The sequence below is a fragment of the Salvelinus sp. IW2-2015 genome, linkage group LG23 (assembly GCF_002910315.2).
Source record: "Salvelinus sp. IW2-2015 linkage group LG23, ASM291031v2, whole genome shotgun sequence".
Taxonomy (NCBI): Eukaryota; Metazoa; Chordata; class Actinopteri; order Salmoniformes; family Salmonidae; genus Salvelinus; species Salvelinus sp. IW2-2015.
The window spans coordinates 34,645,261-34,667,680 of record NC_036863.1 but is presented as its reverse complement, the minus strand read 5'-3'; the positions used below and the strand labels follow the sequence as shown (position 1 = coordinate 34,667,680).

Genomic DNA, 22,420 nt, shown 5'->3' with positions numbered 1-22,420 from the left:
ACATGTGTACTGCTGGAAGCTGAAGGTTCACTGAGTTCTGTAAGGCTCCATTCATAGTGATCTATCAGGAAATCAATAGCATTTCATTTAGTGTAGTGTCCAGTAACAGTGTGGCGAGTGCTGTTAGCCATATCAATAATCCTCCTCGATATCTGTGCGGCCAGCGCTAACAAAGTAGACAGTGTTATTGGGGTGGGCTTATCAGCCTATCACATCTTATCAAACAGCTGAAGGATAGGCCTAAAATCAATAGCAGAGCCAGGCCAAACGCTCTTCATCCGTGACTTTTGACTGATGTGTGGGGAAAATATCCTTAACGGCCACAGAATGGCAAACAGAGGCCTGTGGACTGAGGCTTAATGACTGGGGCTGGGGCTCCTGCTCCCGCTGGAGACTGTGAATCTAATTTCACAGCACAGTAGCTGCAGCAGAAAATCAAACTCTGTCTGAGCTGCTCTGTCAATCTCCCGTCTCGGAGTTCAAATTGATGAGAGCACTGCTGAATTGATTAACTCTCTGCCGACATATTGCAGTTTTATGCTTTCAATGGTGTGGGTTTTTAATTTGATATTGTTTATCTATAGTGTTGTTTTTACCCTAGAAAATAGCTGTAACGTGATTGTACCTTCCTTACCTTTCTTACAGAATTTCTTGTTTTCAGATCATATAGTAGATTTTGATATTAACTATCAATAAACATAGATTTGTACTCGTTTTTGAGATATGTTAGCCGTTGACTGGTTTGGGTCTACTGGACAGCCAAACGCTATCCCATCCACCAGATGCCATGGTGTCCATCTGATTGGTGTCTCCTGTCCCCTGCTGTCTGTCCCCAGGTGCAGAGCTGCGTGATGTGATGACGGGGGCGGAGGGCAACAACAGCATCTCAGACGTGGTGAAGCAGCCGGCCTTCATCGCTGGGCTGGGAGGGGCCTGCTGGATCGTCCTCATGGGCTTCAGCGCCTGGCTGTACTGGAGGAGGAAGAAGAGGAAGGGCCTCAGCAACTACGCAGGTCAGAACCACTATACTATTATGGATATGGGCCTGAGTAATATCAACACCAAAACCACTATACAGAAACATTACAGTGTAGGGTAGCTTTCCCAAATGCCTTAGACGATGTGTCTAGGGTGAGTTAGTGGAATCCCAGGTGAGAGACAGAGCTGTTTTGGCTAGATGGTGTATCATTTAATGCAGAATAAAGGAGATATTCAGCTCAGAAGGAAATAAATATTCTTTGCTTTAATCCATTGTGCACCTATGTGCATCAGCTGTGAACACAATCCCATCAACCCTGCACCATAAAACTCAAATACACTCAGTTGAAATAAGTAATTCACATTTCCTTACATTATGGGACCGTGACCCATGTCATTCACACATTAGCCATAAATGCATTCTCCAGATTTAGGTATGCAATTTTTCGTTTGGCCTTCCGGGGGTGATTTTAGCATGTAGCTGTGGACTATTGGCATTATTTGGTTTGCTATCACCATGCTTCAGTGGCTGGGGTGGAAACCATGGTGATTACCGAGTTCAATAGTGATTTGCTTTATTCACCAGCGCTCCTACTCAGAGCAAATTCATCTTCAATATGCAGTTCAATGTTTGTCGTCTTTTTGCGCCGGCTTTGTATCTCTCACCCAGCCAATCTCCATAGTCTCTGTCACATCTTTCCTGATACAGATGTATCTAACATTGTCAAACAGATGGTGTTGCATCTTTTTTTGTATGTCTGTGGTTGTGTTCATGTTTGTTTCTGCTGATGTTGCATCGACTTTGTCTACAGTGTCGACAGGCTTTTAACACACACTATCTCTGTCTTGTTTTGTTGCAGTTCAGTCCTTCACCTTTACCCGTGCAGGTATTGGCCATTTGTCCTGTCTTCTCACCTTAATTTGGATGTTGGACTGTAGCGTTCAATGTTTTTCAGAGCACTCTTCTGATTAAAATTCTTCCTCCTCTCTCACTCTGCTCCCTGCCATCTCTCTCTGGTTGGACCACAGTGACGTTTCAACGAGACAGAGGACTGATTGAAAATGGAAGGTGAGGACAAACAAAGTCCTTATTAAGTCACTCAACACATCGTAATGGCATGGTCTTTGATTACAGTGACAAAAAAAAACGTTAGAAGTGATGATCCATCCCTTGTGGAACAACATGGATGCTGGTGTGATGATAGAACATATCAGTGTGGAATGATCAACCTTCACGGAGGGTACAGACTCATCGGAAGAAGAATAGATCCGTTCTGATGAATGAATATGTTCCAAAACTCCCCCGCTTATTCATCCTGGCGCAACATGTGCGTTGATGTATCGATTGATTGAGTCATCAATCACTCCCGTGAAATTATCAGAAACAATTAATGCGGGCAGAGCAGGTTTTTTTATTGGCTCGTTCATCTGTGCAGCGGGGCTGGTGGCGCCGTTGCCAGGGGGGGTGATGAATTTGCCTGTCGACACGCGGGGAGAGGCGCTGCTAACGGCACGCCTCCAGAATGCAAGCATATGTAACGATGTAAAGAGATAATGACCCAAGGGAGTGGGGCTGGAGAGGATACTCCCCAGTTCCACTCAACCCCAGGCAGGCAGACAGACACTGCAGTATAGGAATGTAGAGTACCCCTGTCGTCTACTGCAACTCTAGTCTGATCTGCCTGACGGAGCACAGAGATGCGTAGCCTAGCTCTGAATATCACTGGGTGAAAATCACTGGGCACGGACTGTGTGAGAATATGAAGAGAGCTCCCCCAGGGGCTAGGGGATCAGGCTCTTCCTCTCCCTCTCTCTTTCCTTCTCTCTGCTTTCTTGTCCTTTTTTTCTCTCCTCTCTTCCTCTCCTTTGTCACACCTGAGCAGGCAGATCCAGCCCAGAGCTGATACAAATGCAGCCAAAAAATAAGCTAAAAATAAACTGTGTGTTGTTGCCTGAGCCCACGTGTGGGTGTGATTGTGTGTGTGTGTGTGTGTGTGTGTGTGTGTGTGTATGTGTGTGTTGGTGTGTGTGTGTGTGTGTGTGTGTGTGTGTGTGGTGTGTGTGTGTGTGTGTGTGTGTGTGTGTGTGTGTGTGTGTGTGTGTGTTGTGTGGTGGGTGGGTGGGTGGGTGGCGGGTGGGTGGGTGTGTGCATGCGCACGTGTGTGTGTGTGGCATGCACACGTGTGTCTGTGTGTGCATGCGCACGTGTGTCTGTGTGTGCATTGCACACGTGTGTGTGTGTGTGTGTCTGTCAATTTGTGGGAACATGCCTGTGTGATTGTATATGGAAATTGCTCTTAGAATGGTTTAAACACATTTTAAGCCATCACAAGTCAGATGTATACAATTCCCTGGGTGCTTGGCAGACCTGGCTTGAAGGGAAATGCATTTGTGGACTTCTGCATTAATTAACCAAATGCAAACAAAGGCATGTGAGCCATGTGACTGAAGCCTCTGTACATACCAACAGCTATGTAAGGTAATAGTTAATAGCCCAGATATACCGTTTAGAAAAATAATTGTTTTCTCCTAGTAACAAAATTAAAAAACGATTCTCTATTTATTTTAGGAATTGGAGTGAAATTGCCAATTTCCTGTGCAATGTGAGAGGGGTGGTTTCACCAAAACAGCGTATGAGCTTTGCCGTGTGTGTTGCTATGGAGACACTACCCCACCACCCCGTGCTGGCAGGCTAACCGCCAGAAGGCCCTCTATGATTCTAAATTTAAAATGTAAATGTCTGTAGTGCTGGGCTCTAAAAGGGATTTAATGTCTGTGCGTTTAGTCCTGGTCCGTTTCTCTAGGGGGTGTTAGGGGCGCTAAAGCCCAGCACTGATTTATAGACTTGTCAGTTTTTTATGTCTCTCTGTTTGTTCATTGTTGCCTCTGCTCCAGGCTGCTCCAGAGGAGCAGATATGCTGAGTGAGGTTTCACAGCAATTTGTTGTTGAATCAGTCGGTATAACATCATGTGAGAAAATGAATAGTATTGCTGGGATTCAGACGGGAGCAGATGTTTTCTAAATAACAATCTCTCTCTCCCTCACCTCTCTCTCATTCTTCTCCGTCCCTCTTCTGTCTCTTTATCTAAAAAAAATAGCCGTCCTGGTCTACTGAAAGCCGGTGACCCAGGATTCCCCTGGTTGGCTGACTCCTGGCCCTCCACCAGCCTGCCGGCCAACGGGGGCCTGGGAGGTCCCAAGGACCGGGGTAACTTTGGTCGTGGAGGTAAGAAAACATAGGTATCACCCCTGGTCAAACAGAACCAGACCCAGGGAATTAGAGAATGGAGGTTGATAGAGGGCTGACCCAGACCATCCCAGCTGACCATGGTGTCACGGCAACACCACAGCCCCACAGTGAGACCAGAGGTCAGAGGTCATGTGCCCAGAGTGAGAGGCAGTGAATACATGTATGAGCTGCATGCATTATTCAGTGTGGAGGGTATCCCTCAGCAGGCACACTGACAGGCCGTCACACACACTCCGGACTCTCAGTCTCTCTGGATCACGCTACCTATCTCATCACTATTGGCTTCAAAAAACTGACACAAACTTTAATGAGAGCGTGTGTGTGTGTGTTTCTTCTGCCTATGCATGATTGGTTAAACACGCTTGTAAACTAGATTATCTGCTTGTGGCAGTGTGTGTTTCTGTGTGTGTGGGCGTTTGAGATGGAGAGATAGTATGTGTGTATTGGTGCCATTTTCCTGTAGCTCATTTAGCTCCCACCAGGCTGATGAGCGGCCCCGAGCCCCTGTGGGTAGAGCTGAAGGTCAGCCCTGTGTGATGGGCCCTTTCCCTCGGACACAGTGCCGGGCCCCTACAGGGCATTGCATGGCGACGTGATAATTATCCTGCTAGCTAATCACTTTGATTCATCTCAGCTCGATTGTGGTCAGTTGAACTAACACAGGGAGCCTACCGCTGGAGCAGGGAGTGCTAATGTGTTACACGCTGACCTTAAAGATGGCCACTTTATCTCTTCATGCATCTGTCTGTTTCCTAATCTCTCATCTCAGATGTGCTACCCTCCGGAGTGGGTGAGAAGACGGGCACCATGCTGTCTGACGGCGCCATCTACAGCAGTATAGACTTCACAGGCAAAGCTGGTTACAGCAGCCCAGCACGGGGCTTACAGGCCACGCCCTACGCCACCACCCAGATCTTGCAGTCCAACAGTTTCCATGAGCTGGCTGTGGACAGACCAGACCCCCGCTGGAAGGCTTCCCTTCGAGCCCAGCAGGAGATGGCCAACCTGGGCTACTCACTGACCGACGGTCGCCCCTGTAACGGTACGCCACTGCAACACTGAGGAAGCACAGGGAGGGGACGGGCGGGGTAGGGCTGTGTGATTTTGAATGTGTGCATGTGTCCTTGGATTTGTGTATGCTCCAAAGGAAGCCCTAAAGCATAGCATCAGATCTCCCTAGATTGTATAACATTGTCTGGATGGTCAGTCACGGAGTGAAGTGTAGCATTCGTTAGATGGCTTTTTGGAATAACAATAGGCTTCAAGACTAGTAGAGGAGGAGAGAAAGAGAGAGAAAGATAGAGAGAAAGTTTGAAAAGAGAAAGTCTGAAAACTACTGGCGTACCGGACAACCTCGCAAGGTGGGGGGGGGGCACGAGCTCTGGGGGCCCATGCACCCGTCATCGACAAATAGTTTTTTACATTTAATCAATCCTTTTGACAGTAACCCTCCAAAAAGTTATTCATAACCCTTTTCCATATACACTGGGAAGCTACATTTTTGTTTCTTGGGCTTCAAGAATGTGCCTCAGGCCTTGAACAATGTACTATTGAACTAATTGAAAGTAAGGGCATATCGGTGAACAAATGCTGTGGTCAAGGCTAAGACGGTGCCAGGGCAATGGATGGAGCTTACTCAGGTGTCCAAAGTGCTTCTTAGGTAGTTCTCTATTCGTTTTAGTTTAAAAAACAATCTCTCCGCAGAAGCAATAACTACCGGAATGGTTGAAAACAGCTTGATCGCCATAGCATCATCAGAGAAACTGGGCAGAAGGGAGTGGTGCTTCAAATACAGCAGTTCTGCAAAATATTTAATTGAGCCTCTCATTCTCTTTAATTGCCGGCCTCAACACTTTACGGAAAGAGATGAACTGTAGGCTATCGGAAGCTCTGGTTGCAATATCAACAGTCCCTTATCTCTGGTATATCTTGGCATTCATCATTCAAGACTAAGTTTAAATGGTATATTTTTAATATATAATAATATATACAGTTGAAGGCGGAAGTTTACATACACTTAGTCATTCAATCTCGTTTTTCAACCACTCCACACATTTCTTGTCAACAAACTATAGTTTTGGCAAGTCGTTTAGGACATCTACTTTGTGCATGACACAAGTAATTTTTCCAACAATTGTTGACAGACAGAATATTTCACTTATAATTCACTGTATCACAATTCCAGTGGGTCAGAAGTATATTTACACTAAGTTGACTGTGCCTTTAAACAGCTTGGACAATTCCAGAAAATTATGTCATGGCTTTAGAAGCTTCTGATAGGCTAATTGACATAATTTGAGTCAATTGGAGGTGTACCTGTGGATGTATTTCAAGGCCTACCTTCAAACTCAGTGCCTCTTTGCTTGACATCATGAGAAAATCAAAAGAAATCAGCCAAGACCTCAGAAAAAAAATTGTAGACCTCCACAAGTCTGGTTCATCCTTGGGAGCAATTTCCAAACGCCTGAAGGTACCACGTTCAGCTGTACAAACAATAGTATGCAAGTATAAACCACGCAGCTGTCATACCGCTCAGGAAGGAGACGCGTTCTGTCTCCTAGAGATGAACGTACTTTGGTGCGAAAAGTGCAAATCATAGAAAATTTGCGGGCAGAACTGAAAAAGCGTGTGTGAGCAAGGAGGCCTACAAACCTGACTCAGTTACACCAGCTCTGTCAGGAGGAATGGGACAAAATTCACCCAACTTATTGTGGGAAGCTTGTGGAAGGCTACCCGAAACGTTTGACCCAAGTTAAACAATTTAAAGGCAATGCTACCAAATACTAATTGAGTGTATGTGAACTTCTGACCCACTGGGAATGTGATGAAAGAATTAAAAGCTGAAATAAATCATTCTCTCTACTGTTATTCTGACATTTCACATTCTTAAAATAAAGTGGTGATCCTAACTGGCCTAAAACAGGGAAATTATACTAGGATTAAATGTCAGACATTGTGAAAAACTGAGTTTAAATGTATTTGGCTAAGGTGTATGTAAAGTTCCGACTTCAACTGTATATAATAAATAAGGTTAAATGTAATATATAATGCACAATGTCTCAGGAAAGAATGTCTGGGTTGGCAATACTTAATAGGCCTATAGAAAGCAGTCGGGCCCACAACCTAGACCTACAGGCCGTGGTCAGTCTCTCAAGTTGGAGTTCATTTAATTTCTTTATGTTTAATTTACCTTGATTGCAGCCCATTTGTGTAAGCTATTAGCCAGACAACCTGCTGAGTGTAACAATAAATATTGGCTGAATTTATCCTCTAGCCAACTACTTTTTTCCTCATTGTTAGGCTTTTAGGCTTTTATTTTTATAAAGGGTTTATAATAGCAGCTAAATAGCAGGTAAATACTATATATAGCGATCATCACGTAGATCCAGATGCAGACAACGTCGAAGTAACAACAGTTTATTCATCCAACAGGGGCAGGCAAAAGACAGGTCAAGGGCAGGCAGAGGTCAGTAATCCAGATAGGTGGGGCAAAGGTACAGGACAGCAGGCAGGCTCAGTCAGGGTCAGGGTAGGCAGAGGTCAGTAATCCAGATAGGTGGGGCAAAGGTACAGGACAGCAGGCAGGCTCAGGGTCAGGGCAGGCAGAGGTCAGTAATCCAGATAGGTGGGGCAAAGGTACAGGAAAGCAGGCAGGCTCAGGGTCAGGGCAGGCAGAGGTCAGTAATCCAGATAGGTGGGGCAAAGGTACAGGACGGTAGGCAGGCTCGGGGCAGGCAGAAATGGTCAAAACCGGGAACAATCGAGAGACAGGAACAGAGGGGAAAAACACTGGTAGGCTTGATGAAACAAAACGAACTGGCAACAGACAAATACAGAACACAGGTATAAATACACTGGGGATAATAGGGAAGATGGGCGACACCTGGAGGGGGGTGGAGACAATCACAAAGACAGGTGAAACAGATCAGGGTGTGACAGCTATATATAGTAGGCTACACTGCATAATGAAACAATCCCTAGTAAGCTAGTGTTTTGAGGGTGGACTGACTGTATTATTTGGCATTATTAGACTGGTTTTACTCACAACAACTTTTTATCCAAGCTGGGACAGAGTGCTAGGAAGGCTCATGTCATGCAGGTTCAGGTTGGCTATACAGGACAGTTGTACTGTATATAAAAAATCCAACAACAACAAAAAATCCAATGGTTTCTGATTAGTATGCTGTTGTATTGAAAATACATTTTACAATCTGCAATAATTGAATTTCCAACCTTAATTACTGAATTACTGAAGTAATTACATTATTGCCACCAGCCTAAATGGCAGCCTAATGACACTTAGACTGTGTATACCGTAGCTTTGTGAAATGTTAGGTTTAGCATGAGAAAATTACATCCAAATTGTTCTACCAATAAACATTTATCCATTAGCTAAAGCAAAGCTATAGGCTACATGCCCTGGCACCACAGAAAGCCTATCATCGATTCGATAGGCAGCCGCATAGACGTATCACAATTTCAGCACCATGGACAGCAATCGGTAGTCTATACTTTGTGAGTAGCTGTCTGGCTGATGCATGCAATTTTTTATTTGGGGTGGGGCAACTCCTACCTTGCGGTGGTGGTCCAGAGAAACTGTGTTACGCCAGTCCTGGAAACAATAGAGGAAGAGATGTATTTTCAGAGGATTGATTAGAAAAGAGAGCAGAGAGTTGAATGTTGACTTGAGTAGAGAGAGCAGACAGGGAGAGCACAAAAAACAAGTTAGAGAGGGAGAGAGAAAGGGGGCAGCAGAGAGAGGGGGATGTTATATTTACATTTTCATTGTAAATGGACCCTGAGGATATAGTGGTTAATCGCTCCTCTCTTCATGTCGATTTTTACTCCTCAGCCTCAGGAGTTTTTCTACCCCAGAAATGTCAGAAAATGAAGGCACATTTCTTTGGATTAATTTGATTAGCAGAGGCAGGGATTCCTTTGTGTTTTGACCCGTGGATATTCAATTAGCTTGGCTTTACCGAGCAGAGCCGTATTGTAGGGAGAGTCTCAGTCAGTCTGTCTGTTGGTCAGGTGGCCGGCCATTCTCCTGCATGCTTTGGGCTGTATGCTCACCTGAGGGCTGGTTAACTGAGAGAGATAAGGAACAGAGAGGAAGAGGAAGAGAGGGAATGGACAGAGGGAGGGAGCCAGCCTGCAGCTCGTGGCCCCAGGTCTCAGTGCTTCTTTAAGAAATCGAGACCTTGGGATTGTGAAGTTAGAACCTTATAATGCCTTTTTTTTCTATCTCACTCTAAATATGGTTTTGGCTAGTCTAGCCATCAATAATGGCACTCAAGCAAAAAAACTGTAAATTATGTTTAAGTAAATTATATGTTTACATCATTGCATTTTTCTGATGATCATAATGCATTTCTTAATATAGTAGAAGATGTGTTCTGACTCTATCTTGATAAAATAGTTTCAGTCTATCATTGATGCATTCAAATAGCTACAGTTTTCTTAACTGAACATGTCTAGTTCAGAAGTGTCAGACAGAACCTTATGGTTGAACCCAGATTGACATTTCAGAGCCATAAGGTTCTATCTGTGATTGCACSCCCCTAAAAAATGGATTTACAAATGTCTCAGCATTTTGATACTCTGCATTTCAGGTATCTTTAAGGTGAGGACCTTAATGGGTTATGAAAGAACAATTCACTACAAAACAGTTCTGAGATCTGCGATGTGAAAAGTCTTATGCTCAATATCTCAGAACTATGCTTTGTGCAAATCCCAACCCGTACATAGTCCAAGGTCACAATATGTTCAACATAGGAGGAAAAGTCTTACTGCTCTGTCGAGCACACTAAGAGAGAAATAATGAGAGCCAGGTGGGGGAGAAGAGAAAGGGAGAAAGCCCAGGTGATGTTAAAATAGCTTTCCAAGCAGCAGTGTTTGTGTGTGTGTGTTTGTGTGTGTGTGTAGAACCCCATGGGGTGGGAAATAGTATCAGCTCATTTAAAACTCACAGCTTGGGGGCTGTAGGGGATATCTCTACATTCGAGCCAAAGGACGGGCTGATAAGATCAACTCTCTATCTCTGACTTCCCTTCCCTCTCTCAATTTAGTTCAATTCAAGGGCTTTTTGGCATAGTAACATATGTTAACATTGCCAAAGCAAATGAAGTAGATATAAACTAAATTGAAATAAACAATAAAATGAACAGTCACTTATACTCACAGAAGTTCCAAAGAATAAAGACATTTCAAAAATATGTATATTATATACAGTGTTGTAAAGAAATGTACAAAAGGGAAAATAAATAAACAATAAAATAGGGTTGTATTTACACTGCTCAAAAAAATAAAAGGAACACTTAAACAACACAATGTAAACTCCAAGTCAATCAACTTTCTGTGAATCAAACTGTCCACTTAGGAAGCAACACATTGAACAATAAATTCACATGCTGTTGTGCAATGGAATAGACCAAAGGTGGAAATTATAGGCAATTAGCAAGACCCCCATAAAGGAGTGGTTCTGCAGGTGGTGACCACAGACCACTTCTCAGTTCCTATGCTTCCGGGCTGATGTTTTGGTCACTTTTGAATGCTGGCGGTGCTTTCACTCTAGTGGTAGCTGAGACGGAGTCTACAACCCACACAAGTGGCTCAGGTAGTGCAAGCTCATCCAGGATGGCACATCAAGGCAAGCGTGGAAGAAGGTTTGCTGTGTCTGTCAGCGTAGGTGCCAGAGCATGGAGGCGCTACCAGGAGACAGGCCAGTACATCAGGAGACGCTGGAGGAGGCCGTAGGAGGGCAACAACCCAGCAGCAGGCCGTACTCTCGCCTTTGTGCAAGGAGGAGCACTGCCAAGCCCTGCAAAATGACCTCCAGCAGGCCACAAATGTGGCATGTGTCAGCATATGGTCTCACAAGGCTCTGAGGATCCTCATCTCGGTACCTAATGGCAGCTCTAGGCTACTCTCGGCGAGCACAGGAGGGCTGTGCGCCCCCCAAAGAAAATGCCGCCCACACCACTGACTGACCCACCGCCAAACGGTCATGCTGGAGGATGTTTGCAGCAGCAGAACAGTCTCCAGGTCTCAGACTCTGTCACGTCTGTCACATGTGCTCATGTGCCTCAGTGTGAACCTGCTTTCATCTGTGAAGACGCACAGGGCGCAGTGGGCGATTTTCCATATCGGGTGTTCTCTGGCAAATGCCAAACGTCCTGCACGGTGTTGGGCTGTAAGCACAACCCCCACCTGTGGACGTCGGGCCCTCATACCACCTCATGGAGTCTGTTTCTGACGTGTTTGAGCAACAACACATGCACATGTTTGTGGCCTCGCTGGGAGGTCATTTTTGCAGGGCTCTGGCAGTGCTCCTCCTTGCACAAAGGCGGAGGTAACGGCCCTGCTGCTGGGTTGTGCCCCTCCTAGCCTCCTCCACGTCTCCTGATGTACTGGCCTGTCTCCTGGTAGCGCCTCCATGCTCTGGACACTACGCTGACAGACCAGCAAACCTTCTTTCCACAGCTCGCATTTGATGTGCCATCGCTTGGATGAGCTGCACTACCTGAGCCACTTGTGTGGGTTGTAGACTCCGTCTCATGCTACCACTAGAGTGAAAGCACCGCCAGCATTCAAAAGTGACCAAAACATCAGCCKGGAAGCATAGGAACTGAGAAGTGGTCTGTGGTCACCACCTGCAGAACCACTCCTTTATTGGGGGTGTCTTGCTAATTGCCTATAATTTCCACCTMTTGTCTATTCCATTTGCACAACAGCATGTGACATTTATTGTCAATAAGTGTTGCTTCCTAAGTGGACAGTTTGATTTCACAGAAGTGTGATTGACTTGGAGTTACATTGTGTTGTTTAAGTGTTCCCTTTATTTTTTTGAGCAGTGTACAATGGTGTTTGCTCTTCACTGGTTGCCCTTTTCTTGTGGTACCAGGTGACAAATCTGGCTGCTGTGAAGACACTGTGGTGTTTCACCCAATAGATATGGGAGTTTATCAAAATTGGGTTTGTTTTCGAATTCTTTGTGAATCTGTGTAATCTGAGGGAAATATGTGTCTCTAATATGGTCATACATTTGGCAGGATGTTAGGAAGTGCAGCTCAGTTTCCACCTCTTTTTGTGGGCAGGGTGCACATAGCCTGTCTTCTCTTGAGAGCCAGGTCTACTTACGGTGGCCTTTCTCAATAGCGAGGCCATGCTCACTGAGTCTGTACATAGTCAAAGCTTTCCTTCAGTTTGGGTCAGTCACAGTGGTCAGGTGTTCTGCCACTGTGTACTCTCTGTTTAGGGCCAAGTCTCTTTCTCTCTCTCCACTCAGGTGGAAAGGGCGGCAAGAAAAAGAAGTCGAAGGGTGGGTCGAAAACCTCCAAATCCAATGGGTCCTGTTGGGTCAACATGCCCCTGCCTCCCCCACCCATGCACCCACTGCCAGGCACCGAGGTGGACCACTACCCCCTAGAGAACCATGGAGGAGGGTAAGAAAATATGTTTTCTCTCTCCACACACATGTAGACATACCAGACCTGTGTACAAATACATGTTTTGATTCTTTTTTATTTAAATACTTGTTTTCTGTGTATTTTGGTATGTTCAAATAATGTGGCCCAAATCATCTACTTCTATTTCAAATAATTTCCGATAAAATGCTTACTATTTGAAAATACTTACAGTATTTCTAAATACGTTATTTCAAATACCAAACAGGGCATGGGTTCAAATGCATGGGAGTATATATTTTTGTATTTGAAATACACTGTGTAATACTACGTGCCAATACATTCCAAGTGTATTTCCAAATCCATTCCAATATTACCACTGTATATTTCTATTACTATAACTAACTATTATTTTTTTTTAAATATAATCTAAATACTTACTTTCAAATGTCTTTGAAAGTCATTAAAATACCCTAAATAGTATTTTGATACATGTACCTATAAACATTCTATCATGATGGAAGTTAAATAATAGCAAGGAGCACATGTAGCCTTTCTTGTCTTTTGGGGATCTAAGGTCTGTCAGTGAGCCACTGAGAGGAAAGAAAACCCTCTCCTAATTGGCTGTAACCAGCGTGGCTCTCTGTCTCTCCTGGAGCTCTCCTCTATCTCTAGGTGTGTTTGTGTGTTTGTTGTGTGTGTGTGTGTGCTGTCTCTTATACACATCTAGATGTGTATAAGAGACAGGTGTGTGTGTGTGTGTGTGTGTGTGTGTGTGTGTGTGTGTGTGTGTGTGTGTGTGTGTGTGTGTGTGTGTGTGTGTGTGTGTGTGTGTGTGTACTAAACGAGAGGGCTAAGCACAAACGAGCAGCAGGCTGTTACAGGAAGTAGTACCCCAGTGCTGATTGAGCTCCTGGTGCCTGCACTTGTCATACTGAGGAAACAGCCATCTTCATTACTCGGCTTGTTATTGTAAGAAAAATACACTGTTTTTGTCACAGGCATTTTTTGGAAAGAGGGCAGTGGAAAAACCTTGCCCTAGATATTGGGGGTAATATAATGCAGTTACTGTAGGACTGTTGCTGTGCAAGGACAAATGTAAGATTTCAAAATTATTATATTATAATAGTTTCCTTGGGAATCTGAGGACGTTTATACCATCTCCTCCCCTTCATCTACACTGACTAATGTGGATTCAACAGGTGACATCAATAAGGGATCATAGCTTTCACCTGAATTCATCAGGTCAGTCTATGTCATGTTCCTAATGTTTTGTACACTCAGTGTATTTCTGCCTAAAACCTTGGGGTGTGCACATTTGCATACATATCTTGCAGCCAGTTTCAAGAAGCTTTGGCTGGTTCACCACCACTTATAACAAAACAGCATGTGGTTAGATCTTTTCATTTGATCTCAGCACCCCATTCCTGCCAGTCACTTTGTAATTACAAACCGCAGCCAATCTGTGTAATTCTCTCTCTCCCTCTGCTGATTGATAGAACATCAGATAACAGGGTGTTTAATGGTCTGGCAAAATACAAACCAGTAGAAAAAGAATAGTATTTGTCTGTTGGCTAGGCTTTGTCTCATCACCAGTGTATAACACTGAGAGCAAGTCACTGTGCACTAGCAGTAACACACTTACATAGATTTCTAAGCACCATAGGCTGTGTTTACACAGGCAGCCCAATGTCCACTAATTGGTATTTTAACAAATCACATCAGATCTTTTTCAGAGCTGCTGATTGGTCCAAAGACCAATTAGTGGTAAAAAAAGATCAACTTTGGGCTGCCTGTGTAAACATATCCATAGACACACACATCCACAGTATAAGGTTTTAGATTTTAGCCTGAATTACTCACATTCTCGTTCCCTACATATTGCAGGTATGACAGTGACAGCTGGGCCCCGCCCCTTCCTGTCCAGACTTACCTTCACCAGGGATTGGACGACGATCTAGAGGAGGAGCGAGTGCCCACCCCGCCACTCAGGGGAGTGGCCTCTTCCCCGGCAGCAGCTCCCTACAGCCAACCGTCATCCTCCTCCCTAAGCTCCACCCACCACGAGGAGATGCAGTCCATGCTGCAGGCTCACCTGGATGAGCTGACCAGAGCCTACCAGTATGAAGTGGCCAAACAGACATGGTGAGGAGGAGAGAAATTACTGTGGATCTGTCAATGGATTTCTTCATTCCTTTGGGCTATAACTCTTTACTCTCTATGTAGTCTCTTCTCAAAGCCTCTGTGGAGTGTGCTGAGCGCCCTGAGTCTGGTACATGATATGATACAACAATTGCCCTTGCTGCATGTTTTGGATGCATTATGTATCCACTTTCCACTGTGAAATGAACAGATAAGTACTGTACTTTGTGTTCTTTTGAATTGCCACCGGTACTTGTTAAATTTGTCTAAATTGCCTATGATATTTCAATCATGAGACTTTCACCTGGCAATTTCTGCTTTGCACTGTGAATGAATGAGCTGTCGTTCTCTAGAACTGAGCTAGATATTTTGCATATCAATAGCCAATAGTCTTGTTGAGTGTTTCATATCGGTGTGGTATTTAGGCATGTCATCCTAACCCCTGGTTTCATGTTTCATGTGAGCGATAAAAACATCCCTTCATTGATTACACCTCTAACGTGTAACAGGCATTGGGAAACGGGTCATGTCGGTAGGAACGCGTGTTGAAGGGTAATGATGGGTTTTGGCCTAGCGTGCTGCTCTGACAACAGGAAGAAGAGCTGCTAATTACATATGCGTCTCCTCCGTAGTGGGACGAGGTGTGGGGCGAGGCATCGGAGGGGACAGCGGTGGGGGGAGAAAACAGACATGTTACTGACAGCCCTGCCCAACCCTGCCATTCTTCTCCCTTCACCCAGACAATTACCAGTCCATTGTGTTAGTGCTAGCACGAGCGTCGTGGAAGGGATGTGCACATAGATGTGAAGGGAAAATAATGAATTCAATCTCCCACACAAACACTCACCCATGCTGAACGAGGCCCTAGTACTGCACTCTGGCATTTGGTTGTTCAGGGACTTGTGTTTTAGCCTTTACGTCCTGTCTGTTAGTGTCTTTATCTACTGCTCAGTTTCCTGTCTCAGTGACATAACATGTTCCCTCATGTTCTATACAGGCATATGAAGGGCAGCCCACACCCGCCCAAGGCCCCTGTCCCTCCAATGGGCTATGTGTCTAGCACGCTGGGGTCTGACCTGGGCACCAACCTCCAGTGTGAGGAAGAAGAGGAGGATGAAGGCTACGGAGTGTCACGTCAGCTCTGTGGCTTTGACTACACTGCTGGACTAAGCATGGACAACCTGGAGGGCTCAGGTGAGACACACATGCACGCACACACACACACACACACACACACACACAGATCATGCCCTTCTTGCCATCTCGTCACAGTGCACCCTTACAAAAAAAACATCTGTTAAATTTGCAGTTTCACATGTGAAATAGCTCTTTTCACATGTTGAGCTTAAATTTCACACGTGAAACCATATTAACACCACCTTTTCACATGTGACGAGAATACTTCACATATTGAATTTCAAGTTCATATAGGAAAATCAATCACATGTGAAATCTAATTTGCAGGTTAATATGTGAAAAACTTCCACATTTTATTGTTTTTCACATGTGAATTTGCAATTTCATATTCATATTCTACATATTCTTCAAGAATCAATTGGTACATATCATACATTTTTAAGTAAATGGATGTAGCAACTAAGAATTGCTATGTCACTATTTGAACTTAACCTGCCCCCTCAATTAACCTGCCCCCTCCTCCCCCAAAAATATATATATATATTCTGTTCACTGTTCTGCGCTAGTCCCGCATTTGTAAGTAACAAGAACATTTCCCAGGACATAGACGTATCTGATATTGGCAGAAAGCTTAAATTCTTGTTCATCTAACTGCACTGTCCAATTTACAGTAGCTATTACAGTGAAGGAATACCATGCTATTGTTTGAGGAGAGTGTACAGTTTTGAACATGAAAGTTATTGATAAACAAATTAGGCACATTTGGGTATTCTTGATACAACATTTTAAACAGAAATGCAATGGTTCATTGGATCAGTCTAAAACGGTGCACTTCCACTGCTGCCATCTAGTGGCCAAAATCTAAATTGCACCTGGGCTGGAATAATACATTATAGCGTTTCTCTTGCATTTCAAAGATGATGGTACAAAATAAATTCTAAAAAACTGTTGTTTTTTTCTTTGTATTATCTTTTACCAGATCTAATGTGTTATATTCTCCTACATTCCTTTCACATTTCCACAAACCTCAAAGTGTTTCCTTTCAAATGGTATCAAGAATATGCATATCCTTGCTTCAGAGCCTGAACTACAGGCAGTTAGATTTGGGTATGTTATTTTAGGCGAAAATTTTAATAAAAGGGTCCGATCCTTAAACACCTTAGAGTAATGGTGTTATTATATGGTGCAATCCTCTAGGGAGTGAAATGCTTTTGTGGCATTAATATCAAGCAAAACTTCTGAAGTCGAGAACAAAATTGCAAACAAAAATAATGATATTTAAATCAAAACATGAACCACAAATTATTAATAGCAACAAAAAATGTTTTGCTATTAAGCAAATAAATGTTAAATGCAATATCAAATTAATTGTAACTGGATGCAAAAAAACGAAGAAACATTTGTTATGATAACGCAATTAAATAACACGCTTCCTTCCCTCTTTTGTGCAATTTTCCCTATCTTTGGTTATGTTACCCTGGCCTTTGCTTTCTCTGCCTTTTTTTCAGTTGAAAGTTTTGGTAAATTCTTTCCAGCAGCATAGCACTCTGCATCCCACTGCTGGTTTGCTTCTGAAGCTAAGCAGCGTTGGTATTGGTCAGTCCCTAGATGGGAGACCAGATGTGGCTGGAAGTGGTTTAAAAATAAACTTGTGGAAAAAACTTGTAACATGTCGGGAATGTATTTTCTTCATGAGGGAAAAACCTGTGAAAAATGTATATGTGAAACTTAACACGGGTCCAAAAATTTCAACAACAAAAATATATAATATTTTTTTTTTTTGTAATGGCAGTCAGGTGCACACATCTTTACATCGAGCAGGATGTCAAAGATTTGGGAGCAGTGAGTAAATTGGCAATAGCAATGGTTTTATTCAGTAACCACTTATGGAGAGTAAATGCTTTGCCGTTTTGACTGCACATTATGCAGTTTTGACTGACAGCTTTTTGATTTCCAATTTTCTCAACCATACCGTGTCATACTCACGACCGATGGTTTCATAATGTGATATTCAGACTCATTAATTTGAAAAAATAACATTCTATGAAAGGGAAAGAAAGGAACGATTTTGTGCAATCTGGTGCACACACATTAGTGAAATCTATCTCCACGAAAGAACAGAAACATTGAACTAGTTAGTTATTTTATTTCAGATGGAAGCTATCTTTTCTCTGTGACATCTCATTTGGGCTTTTTGTTTCAAACTCTCACTGCCATTTCAAGGGTATGACCATATTGTCTAAACACTTCTTCTTTATGTTATAAAACAAAGTGACACACAAGAGCGTCTGACATCTAAAACTATTGGGAGAGTGAGAGAATGAGTTGGGGAGAAGGTACAAGGTGAGGCGATTTCAGATCCAGAGGGCAAGATTGATGTTATTTTGTCGACCCCTAGTCTGTGTTGTGAAGGAGAGTGAGACCACGATTCAGTCCTAGTCCGTTTTCTGGGAGATGATGGAACATTAGGCATGCTAGCTGAGACACAGGGGACTCTCTGCTGATATATGTGCTGTGTCTGTGATAAAGTTGGTGGTGTGCAGTAATCTGCTGTGTTACCTCTGTGGGAAGAAGGCTATGCTAGATCAGCTTATCTCTACAAAGGTCTCTCCTCTGTCTCCTCTCCCCCAGAGACCAAGCCAACACACACAGATTGAAAAGGCCAATGCATTTAGGATGGGAGCCAGTAATTACAGCCACATCTTATCCTTTACCTTGAATTGTCAAGATGTGAGAGTGGTTTATCCATACTGCCCACACCAACAGTCTTATCTAGGAAAGTTTCTTGCAGTGATTCCCCCCCCCCCCCCCCCCCCAATCAATCAAATGTATTTATATAGCCCGTCGTACATCAGCTAATGTCACAAATTGCTGTACAGAAACCCAGCCTAAAACCCCAAACAGCAAGCAATACAGGTATAGAGGCATCTCCTCTCTTCCTGTCCTCAGTTAATTTGATTTACAAAATAGTATTTTTTCATACTTGTGTTCATTTTAGTACTTTCACTGCATAATTTCTAATATAGAGCTTATCAGTGCAAAAACTGTGATAAGTCATTGATTGCAAATCTAAACTGATTAGCTATGTTGTGCATCTCTCTAATTCTCTGTACCCGTGTCCCTGTGCTCTCTCCTTCACCCCCTGTAGGTAAAGGCTACTCCCAGCGGGGTCGGCCAGGTAGCTCAGGCTCCACAGAGAGCAGTGCTCTGGGCACACAGAGCCTCGGTCACCAGAGGGCCACGCACACTGGACGCAAACCCCGGGCAGAAACTGTTGGGACACTGCCCAGACGGAGAGATACCCCCACAGATGGTAAGACATGGGGTGAGGGGGGGAGAGGACAGGTAGAGAGATGAGGAGGGTGGATGGGAGCTTCTTTGTTGACTGTGGTTGTTAACGAGCTTTATAGCCATACTGATCCCTATGATATGACCCACTGGTCCATCCTTGATTACAAAGTCTGTGTATTACCCCGAAGGTTAATGACAGTGTTAATCTGAGCCTCTTGTCATCCTCTCTCCTCAGCGGCCTCTCCTGCCCCAGAGCAGGTCAACAGTGTGGGGGCCAGGCTGCATGGTTCATGGGCAGCCGGAGGCTCGGACCCCCCTGAGGAGTGTATGGTCTCCACGCTGGAGCGGCAGCACATGGCCTCCTGGAGCGGCACACCCGCCAACATGGGCACCCTGGGCAGGGCATGCCACAGGGCTGGGGCTGGCATTGACCACTCACACAACAGCCACAATGGCCACCCGCCTCCCAACAGCACCGAGCAGAACTATGGAGAACGATGTACGTATCTAGCTTCTCCTGACTAATATGTCCACAGCGGCAATTTGTTTAAGAGAGCGAGTGAGAGGGAAACGCAGAGCTGTAAATGTGATGTACAGACACACAGACACGTCTCACAGTGTTCTTTTTACAGTGTTACTTTCATCCTTCCTTCCAACAAAAATCTGCCATTGAAGTTGTCTCTTTTGCTTGTAATTTTACATTGTGAGTTGATGGACTTGTGGTGCCACATTAAGTGAGGAATTTGTGATAAATGATCACCTGAGATTGACACTTTGGTTTGGGATCTCTGTGTCTTCCTCTTGCAGAGTCTTTGTGATGAGTCGGACCCTCCAGTGCTGCTTGTCTATAAGTGCAATGAGATTTCCTCTCTCCAAATGCTACAGGACGGAGGATGGAGAAATGTCAGGAAGTGGAAAGAGAGCGAGTGAGAGGGAAACGCAGAGCTGTAAATGTGATGTACAGACACACAGACACGTCTCACAGTGTTCTTTTTACAGTGTTACTTTCATCCTTCCTTCCAACATAATATTCTGTATGTCACTTGCCCCCCCTGTTTCATGTCACAAGATGTACAGTAAGTCACTCTACATTAATGAAGAAAAATCACTACAGTTAAGCTGTTGACTCATGAAGGTGAAAGGACTTGCATTTCTTGTAAATAGGTTTTTGTATTTTCAGTTTTTCTCTTGTTTTGCTTCGCTATGCAAGCCAAAATCTGCCATTGAAGTTGTCTCTTTTACTTGTAATTTTACATTGTGAGTTGATGGACTTGTGGTGCCACATTCGTTTTTCATAAATGCTTGAAATAATGATTTTATTTTGATGAAACTACTGTATTGTTTACTTTGCACAGAGCGTTGGGTGATAATAAGCACAAAGTCATCAGCTGAGCTGAAAGAAGAAGGAAGCAGAGGAGAGTCTATAATAGAACCTAATAGATAATATATGACAGAACGTGCTTTTCAGAGACACACATGTATTGAGAGATATAATGTTAAAAAAACAGCCACAGAGAAAACGTTATGTTTTTTGTTGTTCTTGTTCAATCTGCGGTGGTTTGTGAGGATGATCTGGCCAATGTGCGTTGTGCTGCTTGGCAGTCTGTTTCCCATACAATATATTCCCATGACAGTGAGGCAGCAGTACTTGGATTCCAAAAAATGATGACTGTTCAGAATAATCGATAAAGGGTGAAACTATCTATGTGTAACATTTAAAATGGTAGCGTAGATGCAAAGGGCAGAGGCAAAGGGTGGCAGCTAGTTGTTGATAGGGAGGTTTTGGGCCCATAGAGCACCACTCAGGTGTGGTCAGGTGGGGACAGCTGTGTGCACAGATGGACTCTGTCAGTGTTGCCCATGGGAACAAAGTGAGATAAAGAGATGTTGGCCTTGAGACGACTAGCTAATCCCAGACTGGGTTTTCATAGCTGTCAGTGACTGGTAAACATGATTAACAACAATATGCAATTAGATTAGAATAATACACCCATCATAGATATGATGGCCGTCTGTTTTAATCCTACTGGTGCAGTATAATGTGTCCCCTATCTACCACCCTGGCAACACACTGGTGACACTCGTCAGGGTTAGTGAGGAATAGTGAGCCCCTCGCTTAATCAGCATATCCTCAACGCTGTAACCAGTCACGGAGGGCAGCTGGTTGCTAGCTTCACAATGCAGTGTTTTGATTCACTTCTTTGTTCTTTTCTGGTTGTTCTTTGTATTGGCTCCACCTGTAAAGACTCTGTACCTGCCAGATCCGGTCTGCCCTCAGAAATACTCAGGCACGTACAGTGTGGCCGTTCATTTTTCAACCCTACGATGCAAATAAAACGTGTATGTGGAATCAACCATGAGTCTCTGTGCTGTGCATGTGAGTTGATGGTGCAAAGCATTCTCCTCATGTGAGAAATGTTAACTGATTTCCCCATTAGGGCATTATGTGCATACACTCATAAGTTGCACGTTAGCAGAATACACACTCTTAACAGAATCAGAGACTAGGTGCACATTAAGAACAATACTCGGTCTCCCTCTCTCAAGCGTCTCCGTGTTTAATCAGTCTTAGTCAGAGCTAATGGGAAAATAAAAGAATGATTACTACATTTTGATGCATCTATCCGTTCAGTCTCCCCTCCCTGTTCCTACACCAGAACACATTTAGTTACTGGAGGAAATGTCAGTCATCCATTTACCAAGACAATACAAGTTGAACACTCAGAGGCTGATCAGCCATAACACAGCTCTAGCATTGGCGATTTGGGGAAATCAGGATACAACGACAGATGGTGAGGATGACGATGATGATTCTCTCCTTTATTCCAGTTATTTTCCGTCGTCTTTATGGACTTTTGTAAATGCATGTAAATTCAGTGATGATTACATTTCAGACATGTTCGTCCTTAGCAGTCTAGATACTGTAGCTCTTTTACTACATTCAGACCATACAGAAATGCAATTGTATTGATTTAAAGAGTTATGGTGGCTTTTCCTGGGGAATCCATGCCTTTCATCTCCATTCTTCATATACTGTTTTCACTACACCTAATGAAACAACTGCTGTATGAGATCACATTAGTACTGCAAATGTTCAAATCACTGTTGGCTCCAGCCTCTGTCACATACATCTCCCTGGGCTAAGCGTGGCTGTTCTTACTGGCCAATCAGAGAGCAACACAACTCTGATGACAGATATGGAAGGAATAATGTATC

General features: G+C 43.9%; 1 protein-coding gene across 2 annotated transcripts in view; it reads left to right on the top strand.

Moving 5' to 3' along the window:
• Positions 1 to 21,559, top strand: part of LOC111950992 (roundabout homolog 2) — a 104,313-nt gene extending 82,754 nt beyond the window's left edge. Inside the window, exons 17-27 of one of the 2 annotated variants that reach the window (XM_023968941.1) lie at positions 837 to 1,013; positions 1,839 to 1,865; positions 2,008 to 2,047; positions 4,078 to 4,205; positions 4,999 to 5,271; positions 12,517 to 12,673; positions 14,522 to 14,779; positions 15,774 to 15,970; positions 19,062 to 19,226; positions 19,440 to 19,703; positions 20,012 to 21,559. In XM_023968941.1, the coding sequence (XP_023824709.1) occupies positions 837 to 1,013; positions 1,839 to 1,865; positions 2,008 to 2,047; positions 4,078 to 4,205; positions 4,999 to 5,271; positions 12,517 to 12,673; positions 14,522 to 14,779; positions 15,774 to 15,970; positions 19,062 to 19,226; positions 19,440 to 19,703; positions 20,012 to 20,013 (1,688 nt within the window). In that variant the 3' untranslated portion in view covers positions 20,014 to 21,559. The remainder of the gene's footprint in view (positions 1 to 836; positions 1,014 to 1,838; positions 1,866 to 2,007; positions 2,048 to 4,077; positions 4,206 to 4,998; positions 5,272 to 12,516; positions 12,674 to 14,521; positions 14,780 to 15,773; positions 15,971 to 19,061; positions 19,227 to 19,439; positions 19,704 to 20,011) is intronic. The other variant, XM_023968943.1, reaches the window with a different exon arrangement.
• The last annotated feature ends 861 nt before the right edge of the window (positions 21,560 to 22,420 follow it).